The sequence below is a fragment of the Drosophila albomicans genome, chromosome X (assembly GCF_009650485.2).
Source record: "Drosophila albomicans strain 15112-1751.03 chromosome X, ASM965048v2, whole genome shotgun sequence".
NCBI classification, from domain to species: Eukaryota; Metazoa; Arthropoda; class Insecta; order Diptera; family Drosophilidae; genus Drosophila; species Drosophila albomicans.
In genome coordinates, this window is record NC_047627.2 from 6087441 (window position 1) to 6108843 (window position 21403).

General features: G+C 38.1%; 3 protein-coding genes across 9 annotated transcripts in view; all 3 read left to right on the forward strand.

Annotated features, from left to right (window-relative positions):
• The window catches only part of LOC117571585 (insulin-like growth factor 2 mRNA-binding protein 1), a 37455-nt gene extending 28478 nt beyond the window's left edge, over positions 1–8977 (forward strand). For 3 of the 5 annotated variants that reach the window (XM_034253812.2, XM_034253827.2, XM_052004867.1), the window contains exon 7: positions 56–8977. In XM_034253812.2, coding sequence (XP_034109703.1) covers positions 56–466 — 411 coding nt within the window. In that variant the 3' untranslated portion in view covers positions 467–8977. The remainder of the gene's footprint in view (positions 1–55) is intronic. The other 2 variants (XM_034253835.2, XM_052004870.1) reach the window with 1 other exon arrangement.
• Positions 8978–11645: 2668 nt separating this feature from the next.
• On the forward strand, positions 11646–15887 carry LOC117571621 (monocyte to macrophage differentiation factor). Of its 3 annotated transcripts, XM_052004871.1 has the most exons (6): positions 11646–11850; positions 13879–14087; positions 14144–14334; positions 14419–14638; positions 14708–15000; positions 15159–15887. In XM_052004871.1, the coding sequence occupies exons 2-5, from the start codon at positions 13917–13919 to the stop codon at positions 14993–14995; spliced, it is 870 nt and encodes a 289-aa protein (XP_051860831.1). In that variant the 5' UTR covers positions 11646–11850; positions 13879–13916; the 3' UTR covers positions 14996–15000; positions 15159–15887. The 3 variants fall into 3 exon arrangements, with proteins under 3 accessions (XP_051860831.1, XP_034109746.1, XP_034109754.1); XM_034253855.2 differs by having other exon boundaries at positions 11648–11850; positions 14708–15887; XM_034253863.2 differs by lacking the exon at positions 11646–11850 and adding an exon at positions 12454–12681 and having other exon boundaries at positions 14708–15887.
• A 1249-nt stretch (positions 15888–17136) lies between these two features.
• Positions 17137–20837, forward strand: LOC117571569 (HEAT repeat-containing protein 6). Its single transcript, XM_034253781.2, has one exon. The coding sequence runs from the start codon at positions 17246–17248 to the stop codon at positions 20708–20710; it is 3465 nt and encodes a 1154-aa protein (XP_034109672.1). The 5' UTR covers positions 17137–17245; the 3' UTR covers positions 20711–20837.
• Positions 20838–21403: the final 566 nt, after the last annotated feature.

Here is a 21403-nt window from a genome sequence, read left to right on the forward strand (position 1 = left end):
ACTTTGATTTATTTAAATATCATCACTACTAATTGATTTAACATTCACTTTTCAGTCCGCACAGCGTCGAATTCGCGCCATGATGCTATCGACGAATCCACCTCCAGTGACCAAAAAACAGAAAGCTGCCAAAGAACAACAATTGCAACAGCAACAACAACAACAGACCTTAGCCGGTGCCTCACCAAGTGGGACTCAACAGCAGCAACAGCAACAACAGCCACAACAACAACAGCAACAGTCGCCGTCGCAGCAGCAGCCGCTGCCGCTGCAATCGCATCATCAATCGTCGGCGGCGTCGTCGTCGGCGCCACCTGCGCATCATCAGCAGCAGCAGGCGTCGTCGACAGCGTCTTCACATCAATTGCAGCAGCAGCAGCAGCAGCAACCGCAGCAGCCATCGCCACCTCCCGGCAATGCCGCGCCAGCAGCCGCACAGCAGCAGCTGGCGAGCTCACAGCAGTAAGCAGCAGCAGCAGCAACTGTTGCCGGGGTTAGAGGGGGAGTGGGCCAAGCAGATGGAGCAACCCAACAACAACAACAATAACAACAACTATAACTACAACAGCAGCAGCAACAACTACTACAATAACAACAACAACAACAATATTTACAATAATTAAAACAATAATAATAATAATTATAACAGTTGCAATAGCTACAACTAATTCAATGTCAACTCACATTCGGATATGTCAAGCCAATTTCATTTTTTGCATTCATCTCTTTCAACAACAACAACAACAATATCAACAACAACAGCAGCAACCAAGATGCTTCCTCTAAGTCTGCAGTGTCAACACAACAACAAAAACAACAAGCAACAGCATGTGTATAACAGTTTAACTATTGCCGTATGACAGTTGCGCATAACTGAGAGGAGTCTGGCTTGGCGTTAGCGTTTGATCCACACAACTATCAACTATCAACACAAACACAGACACACACCAACACACACACACGCACACATGCAACCCTGTTTATTTATTCAGCTAGAGTTGAGGAAAACTGCAAGAATGCCGGCAGAAAACGAACGAAGAGTAACTGAAAAACCACAACAACAACAACAACAAATTTTGAAGCTGTAGAGCAGCCCCTGCAGCAACAACAACAACAACAACAAATATTTGGAAAACATCAAAACACTACAAAATGAAAGGAAAATATGAAAACAACAAACAACAACAACAAAAAAAAATATACAAAAATCTACAAAAAACAAATACAAAAATTAAGCCGTAAAATGCAGAAAATTCGTTTTTTATATATAGAAATATAAAATTAAATTTTTTATGAATTTTATTTTTTTTTTATTAAAACTCTTTTAGTAAGCGTACATTAAGTGAAAAGAAAGAAAGAAAGAATAACAACAACAACAACAACAAAACACAGCAACAACAACAACAACAAAGTGGAAAAAGCGAAATGAAAAGCAACAACCAATCCGTTGGTTTGTGTGTGTGTTTTTTAATGTTTCTTTTAATTTTTTGTTTGTTATAATATGGAACAAATTTTGGAAACGAAATGAAAAAAAGAGAAAGAAAAAGATGAGAGGAGGACAACTGAAAAGAAAGAAAGAAAAAAAACACTGTATGTTTTGTTTATATAATTAGAATTATTACTCTACTACTACTACTATCTACAACTACAATCTATCTATCATATTATCTATTATATTTTGTCGTGTGTTCAACAACAACAACTACAAAACTAAACAAAAAACAAAACAAAGAAACGAAACGAAGCGAAATTTTAAGCAGGTGTCAAATTACAGCCCACCTCGACAACAACAATTACTAAAAACTAAACCAACAACACAACAAGTGTAAACAAAAACTTAAAAACAAAACAACAAACAAAATCATAATGAAAATAATCTTACATAAAACACATAAGAAGGAATACAAATTTAGAAGGTCGAAACAAAAACCAAATAGGGAGTTTACGTATATATATATTATGTGTATGCTGTACTCGGTAAGCAGAAGCAGAAAAAGAAGAAGAAGAAGCAGTTTTTTATAACCGTATAACAGTACTCGACTCTCACATACACACACAGAAACAAACACCCCGAGTATATATATACAATATATATTCCTAGTTAAGTTGTGTCTCTCAAACCTAATGCCAATCAAGCAATCTTAAGTGTACAGAGCTGTATAATAGTTTTCGAGAATTGAGATTTCCTGCGAGAAGATGAATTGTTATATTGTTTGAGTAGTAGAAAGTCAGAGAGAGAGAGAGATAGAGAAGGAATGAAGCGAGAGAGAGAGAGAGCATTGTAATGTGTTTGCCTTGAAACGAAAACAAAAATAACGGTGCTGAAATGTTAATTTTTTTATATAACGAGTCAAAGCGAGCGACAAGTGTTACATATAGGCAAAACGAAACTGTTATAATTCACTACTATATACACACACACACACACCACTACACTACACACTACACAACACACTCAACTACCTTACTTAGTTTCTCAACTAGTGTATAACAGTTTTTTATATACATATATCCATAGCGAAACTGAAGTAACTGAATCGGAGCAACAAACAATCAAACAAGCAACAACAAAACCAATCAATACCAAGACAATAGCCCAATTTTGTTACCAATATATATATAGAGTTTAACGTGAAGAGTTAATTTTTTTTTTTAATAATTATAACACATTTATTTTGTTTGTTTTATAAATACATACATACATATTACATACGATTATAGAGTTATATACAATACATGCATACATTTAATTATTTTGCTTTTTTGTTTCTTTTTTGCCTTACTTTAGTTAGTCGTAGAAATAGTACAGTTCGTATAACACTTGCAACTGTTATACCACAACCATAAAAAATCAACATTTCGGCCACAAAAAAAAATGCAAAAATTTGAACTTTCGGGTAGAAAACAAAAACAAAATCAAAAACAATCCAATTCAGAAAGAACAGCAGAACAAGAGAACAAAAAATGAAGATAGGCTTTTTTATGGCAGTTTAGGACAAAGATATTTTGATGACATACAAACAATACGATACTACGATACGATAAACACATGTGTAAAAGATCTATTGATGAAGATTGAACAAGTAATTAAAATACCTCAATGTAAGTGCATTATCTTCTATGACAAAACCAACAAAACAAAACAAAACTAAACTAAACTAAAAAAAAAGAAAAGAAAACAAAAAACAAATGTTAAAACCTAACGAATATGTAAAGTGTGAGCTAAAGCGAAACAACATAAAACAAAAAGAAAAAGAAAAACAAATGAAAACAAAATCTACAACTAAATGAAGAAGGAAATTCATAAAAATAAAAAAGAATCATAATGATAATTATGATAGTTTTTAAGTAAAAGAAAAGAAAAGAAAAACAAAATGTAAACAACCTGAAGGACAACATACTAAAAATAACAACAACAACTACAACTACAAAAACACAGCAACTACAACAAAAATGAACTAGGAACAACAACTACAACTAAAAAAAGGCATATCAATAAATCAAGCGAGAAAAGCATAGCACACAAAGTGAAGATCGGACGCGCAGGTATAACAGAATATATATATAATATATATATAAAGGGTAAACAGTTCCATCAACAACAAACAACAACAACAACAACAGACTCGACCCAGAAACAGACAACAACAACAACAAGAAGAACCAGAACAGCCAGAAGAAGAAGAAGAACTCACATCGCAAGCTGAAGAGAGAAATTGTTAAAGTTTTGGTATTTCCTATATATATTATGTGTATGTAAGCCAGGAGAGGTGTATAGTACATAGGGGCATATATATGTATATGTGTGTGTATATATACAATATTTATATATATGATATATGTGTATGTGTATATGTGTTGGAAATTCCAAAAAGCGTAACTTGTTGTTATTGTTATACATATGATAAACGATGTTTTCTTTTGTTGTTCCTCAAACATAAATGCATACATATTCTATATATACATATGTGTATATATATATTATATATGTATATAATTTTTAATCATTTAATACAAAACAAAAGAGGGAGAGAGGAAAACAAATGTCCAAAGTTGTCAATACAAAGAGCATATACCTTATATATATATATATATATATATATACTATATAGACAGACCTATTAAATGACCTATACTATACGATGATGATGATGATGATACGATGATATGGATGCATGCTTCTTGGTGACGATGCCTAAGCATTTTATTTATATATATACGAAATGAAAAAAAAAATCCAAACAAAAATCGACACAAACAAAACAAAAAAAAAAAAAGTAAAACGAATTTTTATAAAAAATTCCAAAAATGTAATCTAGCAAAAACATTGGCAATGTTTTTGAACTTGCATTGTTTTTATTTTGCATAAAATTCCAAATGCTGAAGCAAGAGAAAGTAAAAAGTAGAAGGCAAGAAAAGAGTGAGAGAGAAAGAGAAAAAGAGAGCGAGGAGCAGCGTGGTTGAGTTAACTAACTAAATTGCTCTGTTTAAGGGGGGTTTACCAAAACAAACTATTAAGGAATATATATTATACATAAATAATAATCATAAACGAAACGATGAAGACAAAAAGGAAAAAAAAGAAAGAGATAGAGAAAGAGAATGAGAAAAAGAGACCACAGTGAGTGAAGAGCGTGCGCGTTGAAAACGACAGCGAGAGATAGATAGAGATAGTGATAGCGAAGTAGAACGAGAGAGCAGCAAAGAAATTATTTTTTAGTATTTAGAGGCTATTTTATGTTGATTATATATAAGTATAAGATTATACTAATCCCAGAGACAGAGAGAGATAGAGAGAGAAAGCGAAAGTGAGAGTGAGAGTTACGATCTCTGGCGATGCGTGTGATTGAGTAATTATGATATAATAATATGGAAGATATGTTTCAAAGATTGTCTTTGTGATTGTTCTTCGTTGGTCTACTACTACATAGAGTCGAAGGTGTATTATCATTATTATCAGCAAGCATGTCCGAATGTCCGTGTGGCAAAAAAGAAGAAGATTGAACAACGACAATTTTCATTCATCTTTTTGTCAGCACATTGAGGGATTCCTTAGTTTTTTTTTTTTTTTTTTTTTTTTTTCTTTGTTTAATTGCTCAAAGTACGTAAGATTATTTGCTTTGGTGAGTAGGAAAAAAGAAAATCTCGATCCTTCGAAAATGTTCTCCAAAAATTTCAGATTTGTTGTCTTCAGTCTGTCTCGGTCAATCTCTATTAAATCTGCTGGGAGTTCTTCATGAAGAACTTCTGGCACTCAAAATCTCTTCATCATTTGCCCAAAATGAAAAAAGCATACGAATTAAATGAGAAAGAAAATTTTTTTTTTTAATTTAAGATTCTTGTATATTCTTATATCGTTATTGAAACGCAGGCGGAGCGACAGAAATAAAGAAAAAAGGGAGAGAAGTAGGCGAAGGAGCCGGAGCAGCAAATGTGGATAAAAGAGAAAATGAAAGGGTAGAAGAAAATTAAATTTTAACTTGAGGTTGAGGTTGAGCTTGAGGCAGACGAAAGGATGTGAGGGGGGGACAACTCTGAACCAGGTGGCAACGATCGGCCACAATCGATAGGCAGTTATCGATAGCTCAGGAACATGGCTTATCAATTCTGAACTTGATTCAAATTGCATTCTTCTATCATTTACCCAACCTTCTCCATATCTATGTATATTTTTGGCCATTATTTGAACTACACACACACACACACACACATTCACGAACACACACAGAGACAGAGACAACGACAGAGGACGATCGGGTTTTTAATTTTGCACACAAACAAACAAACAAAACATGGAATGAAGGACAGCAAGAAGAAGCAAGGAACGAACGTGAGCGAAAGCGAAGCAAAGTTAAAATTTAATTTTTCTAAAAGTACTTTTTTGTGTTGTAAGTTGTGCCAAGTACTGATAACGTTTAAGGTGTGATAAACTCGTTTTAAAATTTAACAACTATTTAAACTATTACTAAAACAAAACAAAAACAAAACAACAAAAAAAAATGACAAAAACTTAAAAAAAAAAATTTATTTTAATTTTATAAAAATGCTTTGGATATACATACACACACACACACACCCAAACACACACACACACACACCAGACTTCAAAGTACTTTGACATTTGATTTGACAGCAAAAACTAGAACAACAACAACAACAACTACCACAACAACAACAAGAACAAGAACTACAACAATTGCTTTGCTATTACAAATTACTATTTAATTTATTCATATATATGGTATATATAAATTTTTTTCATATAATTTCTTAACGTAAACCTATAAAAATAATGAAAATTTATACTCTTTGAAAGATAAAAATAATCGATTTAAAACAAAGAAATTTTTAAGAAATGAAAAACAAATATGATAAAGGCGAAAATTATAAGAGAAAGGCGAACGAAGGGAGAAACGTTGCAGAAAGGCAAAGAGAGAGAGAGAGAGAGAGAGGTATGGGAGGGAGGAGTATACTTTTTAAAAGGGCATATTTTTTTATATACATATATTTACATATTTACATAACGTTTTTAGCGGTACAAACATCGTGAGTACAAATCAATATTTATTTTTCTTTTTGTTTTCGGTTTTTTTTTTGTGTGTCTTCGATTATATAAAGTGAGAAAAACAAAAACTAAAAACTTAAAAAAAAAAAACAAAGAATTTAGGGATTTTCATAAAAATACAAAAATTAAAAAAGAGAAGGCGAAACAAATGAAATTGTTTTGAATTGTTCAATTGTTAAGGCGAGTGTAAAAGTTGGGGGAAGGAAGCAACGAGGGAAACAGTTGAAACACTTTTTATACGATGGTTAGCGATAGTTAACGATGATCACAATAATACGATAACGATAACGATAACGATATAAAGCGAGTTTTAAACGTAGGCTTAACGACACGCCGAGCAAGTTGAAAGAGCCGAGCAAATTAACAGCAGACAAATAGCCCAGACAATTAAGCAAAGAAGCCGTCACCTCACTTAATACCAAAAAAACAAAAATTGAATATGAGGTGGAAAAATATGTGAACAAAAGGTATTCAAAAGAAAACTCTTAATCAGCGCGCCGGAAAGTCAAGAAAACGCAAGTAAAAAGTCAAGATGAAAATTGAAAATAAAAATAAAATAAATGGGGGTTCAGTTTTAATACTTTTTCTTTTTTTTTTTAACAAAATATGAAGAAAATTTGGACGCAAACAATCAAGTCAGTTCAGCAAAGAGCAGAAACAGCAGCACATCAAATGGAATGAAATGGAAATGAAATAAAAACAAGAACAAAAACAAAAATAAAAATAAAAATATATAAAAATAACCGGACATAGAGAGATATAGGTCAATGTTATAGAGCAACAGATTAGAACAGATTAGATCAGATCAGTTAACCTAAAGCAGAACAGAACCGAACCGAACAGAACAGAATAACAGTTAAAACAAAACTCCTCGGATACGACACAACTGTACTAAAAATGAAATTGAAACATGAAATACATGAAACATGGCATGAAACATGCATGTCAAGAAAAAATGAAAAATGAAATGAAACAACACAATAAAAGAAACAAAACAAAACAACAACAATAACAATTACAACAAACAACAACAACAATGAGAAAACTATTCAAATGGTATGAATTAAATATACATACAAATATATATTTTTAGCATTTAAGCGCATACAAAACAAAATGAAAATGAAAATGAAAGAAAATACGAAAAACCAGATAACTGAAATCTATATTGTCAGCCCTAAGAGTTTACATGTACTAAAAAGAAAATTACAAAAAAAAAAAAATTATAAAAAAAAAAATCAAAAGCAAGCAAAAAAATGCCCATACAACATACATACATGCAAATATGCGATTATAGTAAACACACACACACACAGATACATCTACACATACTCTCGCATGTCCCCCTATATAAGTATACGTGTATTGCAACAAAAATCCAACATTTCAGCAAAAAACAAAACAAAACAAAAGCATAAATAATTGGCTAAACAAATGCGAATAAATTATTTTACGATACGAGAGATTCACAATAACAGTAAGACCGTGTGCAACGAAACGAAATGGAATTGAAACACTCCATGAAAATGAAACAAAACAAATAACATCAGTTTTGCCTTTACACATTTTTTTTTGTATGTATATTTTGCATTTCTTTCTTTTTTTTTTAATTTTTCTTTTTCATTCGAAACAATATATAATACTGTATTTAAATTAATAATTATTACGTATATAAACATTTATATATATATATGTTTTTTTCGAATTGTAATAAATTCATACGGTAATCAACTGGAGACTGAGCTACAACATATATTTAGTTACCGTTATGTTTATTGCATTTGAAGAAATCCCAAAAAAAACTAAAATAAAATACAAAAAAAAAAAACAAAAAAAAATACATTCATTCTTCACACACAAAAAAAAAACAAAATACACACACACTATCATCGCCTCCCCCATATACGATATGTTAATTATGATTCGATACTTTATGCATAAAAATATTTCAATAATTTAAAATTGGTTTGATTCCTTAAATTGCAAAGTTCATTTGATGCCAACGCCATTTCGATACACACACACACACACCCCTCCCCCATTCCACCCCATCCCCCGCCCACCCCAAAGAAAAAACAACCCTTAAAAAACCGTTGAAAAAAACAAACAAAACAACTTCCAATAAACGATTTGCCTGTGTGATAGTAGTTTATAATTAAAATCGTTTATTGGACCCGTTCACCCTCCTTCACCTACCCCTTAATTAAACACACCCCCCGCACACACACACACACACACACACTCACACACAGCACATCAGAGGAAATAGCATTTTAAATGGCGAGCAACGTAGGAAATCATTTATATATATATAAAATACATATTGAATCGATGAGAGAAATCTATAATTTAATATGATAACAAAAAACAAAAACAAAACACAAAAAGAAGTTGCATAAAAAACCATGATAATGATAATAATATTGATAATTATTATAATAATGCGAGTAACACTTACAATATATATTTTTATTTACTTTAATTATTTTTAAAGTACCTATTCTGTAGTTTAACGTTTTTTTTTGCGTCGTCGTCGTCGTCTACATGTAAATGTTAAGTTCATTAATTAATCTACATACAAGTAAATAATAATATTCTACATGCTAATGTGGACTGGACGACTAAAAATTGTCCTCTACATTGTACATTGTATCTACATTACAGCGCTAAATATCTATAAATATTATAAACATACAAAAAAAACAGTAAAATTTTATTAAAAAAACAAAAAAAAAAAAAAAAAAAAACAAAAAAACAAATTTGTTCTTATTATTTCAATTGGTATTGATTTCTGATTTCTTATTATTATTATTCTTTTTCCCCCTTTTTTTTTTTGTTTGTGGTTCAGCAGCTCAGTTTGTTTTTTATTTATCGATGCAATCCAAAATCCATTTCGCTTCGGTTGCGACACTAAAAAGAAGAACGAACAAGCAATCAAAACTCCAAATGATGCCAACGTATTGAAAAAAAAATGAAGAAGAAAATCAAATAAAAACCAAGGCCAATAAAAAATGTTGCATGATTTGTATGTATCTCCTATATATATCATATATAGTATAGGAACCAAACTATCCCACGAGCCCAAAAAACGAAATTCAAATCAAATCAAAGCAAAACTTGAATTTAACCCAAAAACATAGATGAAAATAATGACATTAGAATCAAATACACTTAAAGAAAAATGCGTGTAAGTACGAGTACATTTATATAGAAGACATACATACATGCATACTACATATATACGATACATACGATAACTAACTAAAATATGATTAAAAACACAAAAAAACCAAAAAAAGAAAAAACGAAAAAAAATTAAATGAATTAACTACCTCAGCTTTGAATATTTCTATAGAAATGTTATTAAATGTATTTGAATGGGCGACAGACAGTAAGATGAAGATGAAGAAAACTAAATGGGAAAAACCAAAGAAAATCGAATTGAAGTAAATAACAAAAAAAAAGATGGCATAAAACCAGTTTTAGAGCTGCATTTATATACTAGTAACAATACTAATTATATTAAGTGTACGTTTTGCATATTCCTATATAGTTAAATAAACGATAAAAAAACAAAGGCAAAAAAATGAAAATTTAAACATACTACTACATGCATACTACATACATACATACATACTACATATATTAACTAACAAATAACAATAATTTTGCGTCCATTTTTGTTGTTTCCTATACAAAGAATGAAATGAGAAATTATAAATACGAATAATAATAATGAAAACTTTATGAGAAAATGTCATATTTAAATACATACATACATATATAATTGTTTTAATTGTGAACGTGAACAAAAAACAAAAACAAAAAAACAAAAACCAAAAACAAAAGCGCAGATCCAGTTTCAGATGCAAATCCCAATGCAGAATCAGAATCAGATCTTATATGGAGACACTTCTCCATACAAACAAACACACACACATACTACTACTACTACTACATACAACGGTATATTCCTATACAAACATACACACACACACACATACCTACTACTATATCAAGCAACTCAGTGTATGTTTTGTACTTTCTGCCATTAAAAATTTAATGAAACCAAAAAAAATGAATTACTAAAAAACAAAATAAGCAAAGAAATTAAATTAAAATCCATATGGAAGCTTTCTCGGTGTCAGTTGTGTCATAGTTTAGATTCAAAGCAAACTAAGAATTTAATGAATAAAAAAAAATACTTAAAAAAAAAACAAAAACAAATCAAATATTCACAAGCCCAAAAAATGTAATAATTTATTTGCAAGACCTGCACCTAAACAAACAATAAAAATAAAGCATACTACAATACAAATAAATGGTCAGTCAGTCCTATATGGTAACTAATGTATGCTAAATTTTCTCCTTTTCGGTGTAATTGAATGTTAAACGCTAGCGCAAAATGTGAAAAACTAACAAAATCAACATGAATACAATACACAAAACAAAAAAGTAATTAACAAACAATTCAACACGCTTACACACAAAATTAAAATGCAACAAGAGAAAAGAAAAAAAAACTCGTGCATAAATTCAAAATTGATTAACCCAACATCTGCTAGTAACAAAAAACGCAGCTACAAGATGTTTAAAAAACCAAAAAAAAAACCCAACTACAATTTTTGTGAACATGTGAAAAAAAAATGAAAATAAAATCGAAAAGAAATTTACTCAATAAATGATTTTTCGTATAAACTTGTCTTTAAATATGGCGCGCAACTTGGGATGGGATAAAACGGTACTGCAAAGCTCATCGCTGTGCTATCGATAAATAGTGTTATATAATAACATTGTAATGTTAATCTTAACAGCAGCACAAAAGTGAATTTGTAACATTTCCCTTTTGGGAAATTAGTATGGGAATTGTGAAAACTGTTAACATTTGACTCATAAGTGTTGCGAATTTAGGCGCAAGGATAATGCTGATTGCGATATCAAATTACAACAAATTTCAAAGTTAATTGTTTTAATTAAGTGTGACATAATCAATTGAATTTCGGTCGTTACAACTGTACAATGCGATAGCAATAGTTGAACTATCGCTAATGTAATGTACTTGTGATGTTGAGTTGTAATGTTAATTGACGATATTGAGCACTGATTAAATCGTTATCGAAGTGCTTCGCCATCATCGATAGCCTCTCTTAGTCGCGTCGAGGAGAAAGCATAAAAGCATAAATGTATTTACGGCAAGCAAAACAGCAAGAACGACAGTCGCAGCATAACGTACCGAGCTCGGAAGGCTCAACAAACAGCGCTGTCCGTAACATCGCCAACATACAGTAAGCTCAATGCATTCAACTTGTAATTCCGATTATAATTGCGCGCGCTTCCTAAATGATGATTGTTACATATATATGAAGGCAACAGCAAGTGTTCACAAGTACAAGTGTAAAATGCGGAAGGAAGCGTTCTCGTGTGATTGTGATTGTGTTTGTGTGCGGGTGTGTGTAGATGTAACTCGATACATGTGTGGGTGTGTGTGAAGGCATAACAAATATTGTGGACGCCGCTAAACAAATTGAATTAAGAGCTATCATCAAGCGTTGTCATGTAAACAATGGTGACGTATTTTGTGTCGTCTCGCCGCGTCTTTGCTCCACCTTTGTTGTCTGCAGCAACAACAACAACAACAATAACGTGCGCTGTCTATTTATATAGAGATTAGCATGCTTGTTAAAGAAATGAATTTCAATTTGGGGGTGGGTGGCATTTCGGTGGCAGATGTTAGGCAGGCGCAGCCGGTCAATAAGCAAACAGCCACTACACAAGTGTACATAGACACAGAGACAGACACACACACACAGAAATATCTGTGGGTGGGTGAGCATGCATAATTCATAGACTGCTTGTCGAACTGAGCAGCTCACACAAGTGCAGCTCTGAATTAACAGTGTGTGTTGTGTTACAAGTGTACAACAACACATACACAAAAGACAGCAGACAGCAGTGCAAAACAACGTCGTCAACAGCAGGAAGGGGAAAGAGGAATCAGTGATGCCCACGCTAGTACCGAGAGTTGTTATTGCTGCTGCTGTTGTTGTCTAACACTATTCTAACTGGGAGGCCACTGCCACTGACAAGCGACTGACCTTGGACCAAGCGGCGCCTTTGTGAGTGATGCTATGTGTGTGCGTGTGTGTGCATGTGTGTGCATTTAATCTGAACTCTCGATACATGGCTTGCAGGCATTTAGCTGCGATTGGACTTTGTGCCTTTATTAAGTCGCGCTAGTTGGCTTGATAACCAAAGACAGCATCAACAATAACAACAATGCTGATTGCATGCTTATTGCTTGCATGCTCGTATTCATATGTATGTGTGTGTGTTTCTCAAGAATGCATATCAAAATTGCTATAGACTGTGAAGATTGTGGGAAGTAGACTCGACTGAAAGAAAGTCATTGTACGACTGAATTGCAAATTTATTTAAAAAAAAAAAAAAAAAACTACCCTGTTATGTTCACAAATGTGCAGGATGAGCTCAACTTAAGATTCAGAAGTGCATTGAGATGATGCAGCGCTGTGGCTGCTTATGATGCACTGCTTCGCAAATACTGCTTGCTTACCACATTGTACTGCTTGCGACTAGTTGAACTATTTTACACGTAAAGCAGTGCAGAATGATAAGCAAAAACAAAGTCTAAATGCTGCATTAAATAAAAACTGAGGAGAACCGGGGGAAAATATGCATCTAGTTAAACTATAATCTGCTTTAGATTAGTTAATCAGCTTTAGACCCACAATACTCTAATCGCACTTTTGGTAGCGACTCAAAAGAACCGATCGACCATATGATTTCGATGGTATTTATATATAGCAATGCTTATATATATAACCACTTGTAAACAAATCAATTAAGTGCTTAGATTAGAGACAGACGAGAGGTAGCAAAAGCGTAGACTGACTAAAACACAGTGTTCAGCACGGGCAGCGGACTACGCGGCGTATACGCAATCTAACATAATGTCTAAACTAATCCGGATTCGCATTGACAGCGCGCCCCGCGCTTTTGGCTGATAAGGCGGCCAATCAAAGTAATCAAGAGTGATAAAAATGAGAAACAGCAGGCCCAATAAACAATTTGTTGCTCATCGTAAATGGGGCAACGAGTTTTGGATTCAGGGTTCAGGTTCAGGTTCGGACGGGTTCGGGTTGTCGTGTTCTGTTTGGACAGCTACTTAATCAACGGTTGACTAGGTAGCTGCTCTCGTTGGCTTGTTTATTGAAGCAATCAATCGAATCGAGCCGAATGGAATCGATTGATCACACAGTATGCATATTTAATGCGAGCCCATTCCCCTTAAACAGTTTCGCTTGTGCGGAGGCCGCCGCTGCCGCCTGATACGATGAACACCTTGGTGCAGGACATACAAAATCGATACTCATTCCTGGATCATCTGTTCCGGCATGTGTGGACCTCCATCATACAGTCGAACATTAAGCTCAAGCATCAGCTGCGCAACATTCAATGGAAGAATGCAAAAGCCAAGCCAGGCTGTGCCTATCAACCAACAGAGGTGAGTGTTCCTCACATTTCGATAGAAAGTAAACATAATTCACTTCGTATATATAGATCGAACAGCTGGCGAATGTGATTACGCATGGCATTTGGATAGTGCCCGCTGTGTTTGCGGTCATCAAGCTGTTTGAACGCTCCAATAGCGCTGGCCAGTATCTGGTCTCTTGGGTTTATGGCACTGCGCTCTGTATGCTCTTCACCATCTCCACATTCTTTCACTGCTCCTGCTACTGTGCCGAGCACAAGTAAGTCACACAGCTGGTATTTTATAGACTTTTTCATTAATTATATTTGCATTTCTTTCTTTCTTTCTTTCTTCTTTTTGGTAGACCGCCCAAGCAATACAAGACTTGGCCGGCATTTGGCTGGCACACTTATCAGGGCCTGAAGAATGTCTTGCATCGCTGCGATCGAGCCATGATCTATGTCTTTATTGCCGGCTCGTATTTTCCCTGGCTGACGCTCGAGAATACGAATCATTCGGCCATACTCTTTTGCATGGAATGGATCATTTGGTTGATGGCTGCCATTGGCATTGCCTATCAGCAGGTAAATAATCAGCAGGCAATTCATATTCATCATCATGGTTTCAACTTGTTCCATCTCATTCTGCTTCAGCTTTATCATGAGCGTTACAAGTGCCTGGAGACATTCTTTTATATAGTAATGGGATTGGGACCGGCGCTTGTCGTGATGTTCACCGGACACGATTTCAATGGCATGATCCAGTTGAAATACGGCGGAGCCTTCTACATTTTGGGCATCGTGTTCTTCAAGTCAGACGGCCTCATTCCCATGGCCCATGCCATTTGGCATCTGTTCGTGGTGCTCGCAGCCGGCTGTCATTACTATGCGATTCTCGTTAACCTATATCCCAGTGACGCCAGCAGCAATTACACAAACTAGTCTAAGTATAGCTCGTCGTTGTGACTCTCCCAACTCAAACTCGGAACAAATTTCCGGTTTGTTCTTCTTTTTTTTTTCTTTTTCTTTTGACGTTGTCGTTATTGTGTACTTAACTACGGTTAAAACCACCACCACCATCTCCACCCACAAATATTGATTTTAGAGCATATTTCGAGTCAGCCAACGTATGTCAGAATTGTATTCCTTCCTTACCACCCACGACGATGACGATGACGATGATGATGATGAGGAGACGTCACTACTACTCCAAGATTAGCCAAATTTTGTAAAGAACAAATGCAAGTAGAATATAGTGTATTTCATTTATCGAATTTATTTCTATATATGTACTATATATATTGTATATGTTGTTTGAGTTATTCAGAAAACGGATTTATCTACCAACTAGTTGTAGTTTATTAGACAATTTGTTAGTTTGTAAGCCAAGGGTAGTGGTAGCTATAGAACTTTTGTAATAATATTAGTCCAAAGTCTTTACTTTTTTTGTAATCTTTCTTTTTAGGAATTCGAGAAAAAGTCTAATAATTTTTCCAAAATATTTTAAACGATTTCTTCTGGTCTTTCTCAAAAGAGTTACAAAAAAAGTCAGCAAAAGTCTGTATTCCACAAAAATACAATGCAAGGTAGAATTTAAAACAAAAGTCTCAAAACGTATACAAAAAAGACTTTGGACTTTTATTAAATGTTTTCTCAACTTAAGGAAAGATTATTTGGAGACTTTAATAATTAGACATAAACATTTCTTGTGATCAATATCTGCGGTCTTGCCAAAGATTCAAAAAAAAAAAAAAAACAAAAAACAGAAAACAAATAGGAAACCATTAATTCTCAGCTCATATACTTGGATTTGGTATATGGATATAGTTATTCATGCTGATCCAAAGCCAACCGTATATATATATATATATATTTGTATATTACCATAGTTTACTTAATAGTGTAATAATTTTATAATACTTATGACGTGCTCACATTTGGCAATGTGTTTTTTCCTAAGACTTTCGATAAATTGTACAATGAAAAAAACGAGTAAAAGCGTGTAAAAAGAAAATGTAATGATGTGTAATTCGACGCCTTTCCAAACACTAGAAGCCCGCCTAAATGAACATTATATACACCTAGTTATAGAGATGTAACATTTATAAATATGAATACTTTATTAATGTATAATTGTAGAAGTAATCACGAGCCAAGAATATGTTCGATGCAAGTTGTTACTTTACTAATTGTGCAAATGCTCAGGAATTAATTATGCAGACCTAATGATGATAATGACGATGATTATGAATGTTATACGATCTAACAAATTGCTTTGGTTCGTGATGGAAAAAACAAATACGAAACAAAACAGAATTTATTGGACGGCTGCTTCGCGAGATTACGATATGGATGAATGATTATACAATGAATTTGTGCTGAGCAGAAATTATACAAAAGTATACATATAGGCATATGAAATGATCAACTATTTCTCTATATAAAACATATTTCATATGGTTATGTTGATGAATATTTAATTGACATCCTATTAGCTGACGTAACCCGGCTTAAACTCTTTTTCTTAACATTTGCGGAAAATATACTACTTAATTATTGGACTGATGATATTATTGACTCTATTAACTTGCTTCTAGAACTGCAGTTAATGTCGGGTAACGGCAGCTACTTAAACAATGTTATACCTTAAAGAATCTATACAAAGAATATATATTAATTTTTACCAACTATCTTGCTATATACAATACTTAGTTTTACTAAAAGTTTTGTTGCAAACTTAATAAAGAAACTCCATATTCCTACGATGTATTCAATACCATGCAGCTTGTGTTGATTTTGAAAATCGCGCCACAACGAATGCGGAAACTGCTTTAGTTCAGTGTTGTGAAATGATTTTAGCCGCGATGCTGTAAGCAAAATGTTATCACCGATAACAATTAACAGCGACGATTATTGAAAGTAATTACTTGCATTCTAATCAATACTTGTTTAAAATAAACTAAATTTTATGTTAAAGTAGCCTAGCTATGATAATTTTGTTTATTCACTGACTGTTGCATTTATCGATAAGCAAATTATTAGCAGCGAAACAAATATTGCGGTATATATGGGTATATTCTTTGGCATTTCAGAGTTTAATTGATAGTGGTCACACGCTGACACTGCACTGGTGTTAAATGAAACCGCGTTTAGAAAAGTAAATTTGATCAAAGAAAAAAGTGTGTTCATCATATGGACAAGGAGAGGCGAGCCTATGAGGCGCTATTACAAACAGTAAATACGCGACTGCGCAGCGCTCGACCAGCGGACCAAGTGCATCATGAGCGCCAGCTGCAATTTCTGCGCGACATCGACAGCCAGACGCCCACGCCGCCATATGGCGTTCAACGAGCAGCGCAGCTGACGCAGCTGTTAACGGAAGTCGCCGGGGAAGGGCAGAAGAGTGCCAATGCCGATGGTGAGTCATTGCAACTGATCAGCCTGTGGCTGCAGTGGTTGCATGAGCTACTCCACAGTCGCCGGCAGCTGCTGGGCGATGAGACGCAATCGCTGCGTGACTGGCTGCTGCAGCGGCTGACACAACAAAACACCAACGACGTGGAGACGTTGCGTTGTCTACTGCCACTGCTGGATGCGCTGCCAGTGGGCGTGGCGCGTGCTCAGCTGCCACAATTGGCTGCCATACCGCTGCCCAGCAGCATGGAGGCAGCGTTGCTGCTGCTGCTCTGCCAGGATGCCGTGCTGGGCGCATTGACGGAACTGCAGCCGGCGGAGTTGCAGCTGTGCAGTCAGCTGGCCAGCACACTGCTGCATGCACACTACGCAGGCAGCTGGCTGCTGCAGGCGAGCCAATTGTCAACTGCCGGACTGCAGGAGCAACAGACGCTACTCGTGGCCCATTCGCTGCTGGTGCTGCAGAAGATTGCCGCACTGCATGCGGAGTATGCACAGCAGCAGGCACCGGAGCTGCTGGGTCTGGCACTGAGCTACATGCGTCGCTTGGATACGTCAGCGACATTGCAGCTGCCACATCGTGTGCAGCCGGCGCAGCAATCGTTGGCTGCCTATGGCCAGGATGCGGAGGAGTTGCAGGCGGCGAGCAGTCAGAGCAACGCTGCTGCCGGACGGCGTGTGAAGTCGCGCAAGATGCGCTCGCTGGCCAAGCAGCGAACGGAACCAGTGCAACCCATCACGAGCGGAGGAGCGCAGGAGGAGCGACTGCAGCAGCTGCTGCTGCAGGGCTCCACAGCGGCCAGCAATGGTGACTCCAATTCCAATTCAGATAACGCTGCCGGCGCGCAGTCGGCGGGCGTGAAGCAGCAGCGTCAGTGTCAGGTGAAGCTGCGCTTGGCGGCGCTCCAGCTGCTGGGTGCGGTGACCAAACAGCTGCCACGACGTCTGCTCTATGGATATTGGCATGCGTTGTTTCCCAGCAACAGCGCCAGCGATGCGGATCATCTGCTGCAGCTGGGCGCCAACGATGGCAATGTGCGTTGTCGTGCCTTGGCGCTGCAGCTGGCCGCGCAGCTTTACTACGGCTCCAAGCCGTTCCTTAGCCAGGCAAACGACACGACAGCGCCCAGCAATTATACGCCGTTTGCCTTGAGCTTGGCGAGCAGCGTGCTCGCTGCCTATGGCCAATTGACGGGCATACTGCAGCGAGAGTTTGCGCCGCCAGTGTTGACGCAGTGCCTCAAGTGTTTGGCGGTGTTGGTCCAGGCGACGCCCTTCGATCAGCTGCAAATGGGTTTCGTGTACGAGTTTGTGCCGCATGTGAAGAAGCTGGCACGGCACATGGACACTGGCGTGAAGGTGTCGGCACTGCTCGTCATGGAGATGCTGGTGGCCACCACACGGTTGACCCAGGAGATTGCCTGCGCCGTCGGTTTGCCGTTAAGTGAACGCAAAGCAGTCGTGGAGAGACAACGACACAACGTTCGAGCTGCGCCTGAATTTGAGCAGCTATGCGATTCCGAGGAGGAGGCGGAGGAGGAGCAAGAGGAACAGGAGCAGCTGCCCAATCCAGCGACACAGCCGAGCATACCGCGCAACTCGTGGCTACTGCGACTGGTGCTCCGCTATCTAGACTGTCCGGGCAGCGCGGCGCCTCTGCGTCTCGAGTGTCTGCAGGTCATCCTGGCGATGGCCACACATTTTGCTCTGCTGCGCGATCATCTCGCCCGTCTCGCCGCCGTGTTGAGCGCCGCTCTTGCGGATCCCTCGCTGGATGTGCGTCTGTATGGGGCACGTTGCCTGGACGCCGTCGGCTTTCAGATGGCGCGCCAGGCGCAGGAGCAACAGCAGACGGAGGAGGAACAGCTACAGCTGCAGCAGCATCTGCTCTTCTGGCAGCGCCTGCTTCAGTCCATCTATGTGGCCTACTTGGCCGCGAGCAGCGCCACCCTGAAGTGCGCCCTCTGCGATGCGCTGTCCAACATGGGCGTCTGCAGCTTCGAGCGTCTGCCGCAGCCACAACGCAACGCTCTGCTCGCCTTTCTGCTCGGCTGCAGCAGCGACGATGCCGCGGATCCTTTGGTGCGGGCAGCGGCGCTGCGTGCCCTGGCCGTCTATGTGCTGCAGCCAACGTTGCGGGCGGATCTGGTGTTTGTGGAGCATGCGGCGGAGCTGGCGCTGCGGCTGATTGGCGATCCGCAGCTGGCGGTGCGCATAAAGGCGGCCTGGGCGCTGGGTAACATCAGCGATGCGCTTGTGGCGCCCAGCTTGGAGGCGAAGAAGCGGCAGGAGGAGAAGCAACGGCAGGAGGAGAAGGCAAAGGAGCAGAGGCAGCAACAGCAGCTCGAGGAGGAAGTGGAGCTGGACATAGAACTGCAGGAAGAGGAGGCGGAGGAAGAGCAAGAGATAGAGCAGCAGCAGGAGACAGCACAGCAGAAGAAGGAAAAACATGAGAAGGAGGAGGAGGAGGATCACGCTCAACTGGAGCAGGAGGAGCACATCTCGCAGTCGCTGCTCATGCGGCTGATCGAGGCCGCCGTCGCCGCGTGCAGCGATCACGACAAGGTGCGCGCCAATGCGGTGCGTGCGCTCGGCAATCTGCTCCGGCTGCTGCCCAGCGCCGAGCACGAGCTGATGCTGCGCGCCATGAGCAAGCTGCTGGATTGTGTGCGCGCCGCTGGCAGCGCCAAGGTCAAGTGGAATGCCTGCTATGCGCTGGGAAATCTGGTGCGCAATCGTTCGCTGTTCGCCTCGAGCGGCAGCTTGGCGGGCACACTCTTCACCACGCTCGGCCAGCTGATTGTGCAGCATGCCAACTTCAAGGTGCGCATCAATGCCACCGCTGTTCTCCTGCAGATCGAGCATCGTGCGGACTTTGGCCAGCACTATGCCAGCATGTGGGCCGCTCTAGTGGCGGCCACCGAGCGATCCAATGCACTGGACACATTCGTCGAGTACAATCATCGGGATGGACTGCAGCAGCAGCTGTGCCTGGCCATGGCGCATATGTTGGCGCGTGCTCGGCCCGACGATCTGCTCACCTGTCGCCAGGCCATGGAATCCCAGCTGGAGGCAATCAGTGGCACCTGGCGACGTGTCGCCTATCGCATTCTGCCCGAGCAGGCGACGGCGCTCTTCAATTGTGGATCCATGCTGCAGCAGCGCTTTGCTGCCAATGCGCTGACTGGGGAACAGCGCAACGCACTCACATTCCTCGTTGCTGCACTGCGTCTCGAGAGTTAGCCCCCGATCGCATCTAATCCTCACCAGTTTATGGCCTTTACTTTTGTCATATGAATGCAATTTTGTAACTTACTAAATGCACTTTGTGCTTTAAATATTTATATTAATAAATACTATTACAATTTAACAGAAACTTTTGTTTTAATTTTATTGTATTCACAATACAAAAAAACAGCTGCGGATGACAAAAAGTTCCCAGTCAGCCAGTGAAATACCGGGCGAACAGAAATCAACAGCAAGCAGATGTACAGAAAGTCACTTGATAGCGCCATCTATGGTATGTTGCGATAACTAGTATTTAGTTTGATGCGCCCTAAAAGTATGCTACAAAAAATGATTTGCAGCTCCCTGCTGTACCATTTAAGAATCAGAAAAATCGTCCTAGCTCGGCCATATCCTTACGCATTTTGACAGGACTCGTTGCATTCGATTCGTGGAAGCGAATTCCATCGATTGGTATTCAAAAAATATGGGGTCATCTAAGAAGCCAACACTTGTAATTTTTCAGTCCGAGGACCAAAAGAAACGAGCCAGAATCTCAAATTCCAGGATAACTCGAGAACCACAAGGACAATTTGAATGTCCTTTGGCATGATGATAGGCCTTCCCAAGACTCATCGTTTGACACAGGATTTGCAAGGATCCGACCGGATATGGCTGAGATATATGCATTTTTCTGTATACAAAAAAGTC

Coding starts and splice junctions, on each gene's coding strand:
- LOC117571621 (XM_052004871.1), top strand. CDS start 13,917: ATGAACACCTTGGTGCAGGACATACAAAATCGATACTCATTCCTGGAT. Junction 14,335..14,418: donor TGCTACTGTGCCGAGCACAA/GTAAGTCACACA, acceptor TCTTTTTGGTAG/ACCGCCCAAGCAATACAAGA. Junction 14,639..14,707: donor TTGGCATTGCCTATCAGCAG/GTAAATAATCAG, acceptor ATTCTGCTTCAG/CTTTATCATGAGCGTTACAA.
- LOC117571569 (XM_034253781.2), top strand. CDS start 17,246: ATGGACAAGGAGAGGCGAGCCTATGAGGCGCTATTACAAACAGTAAAT.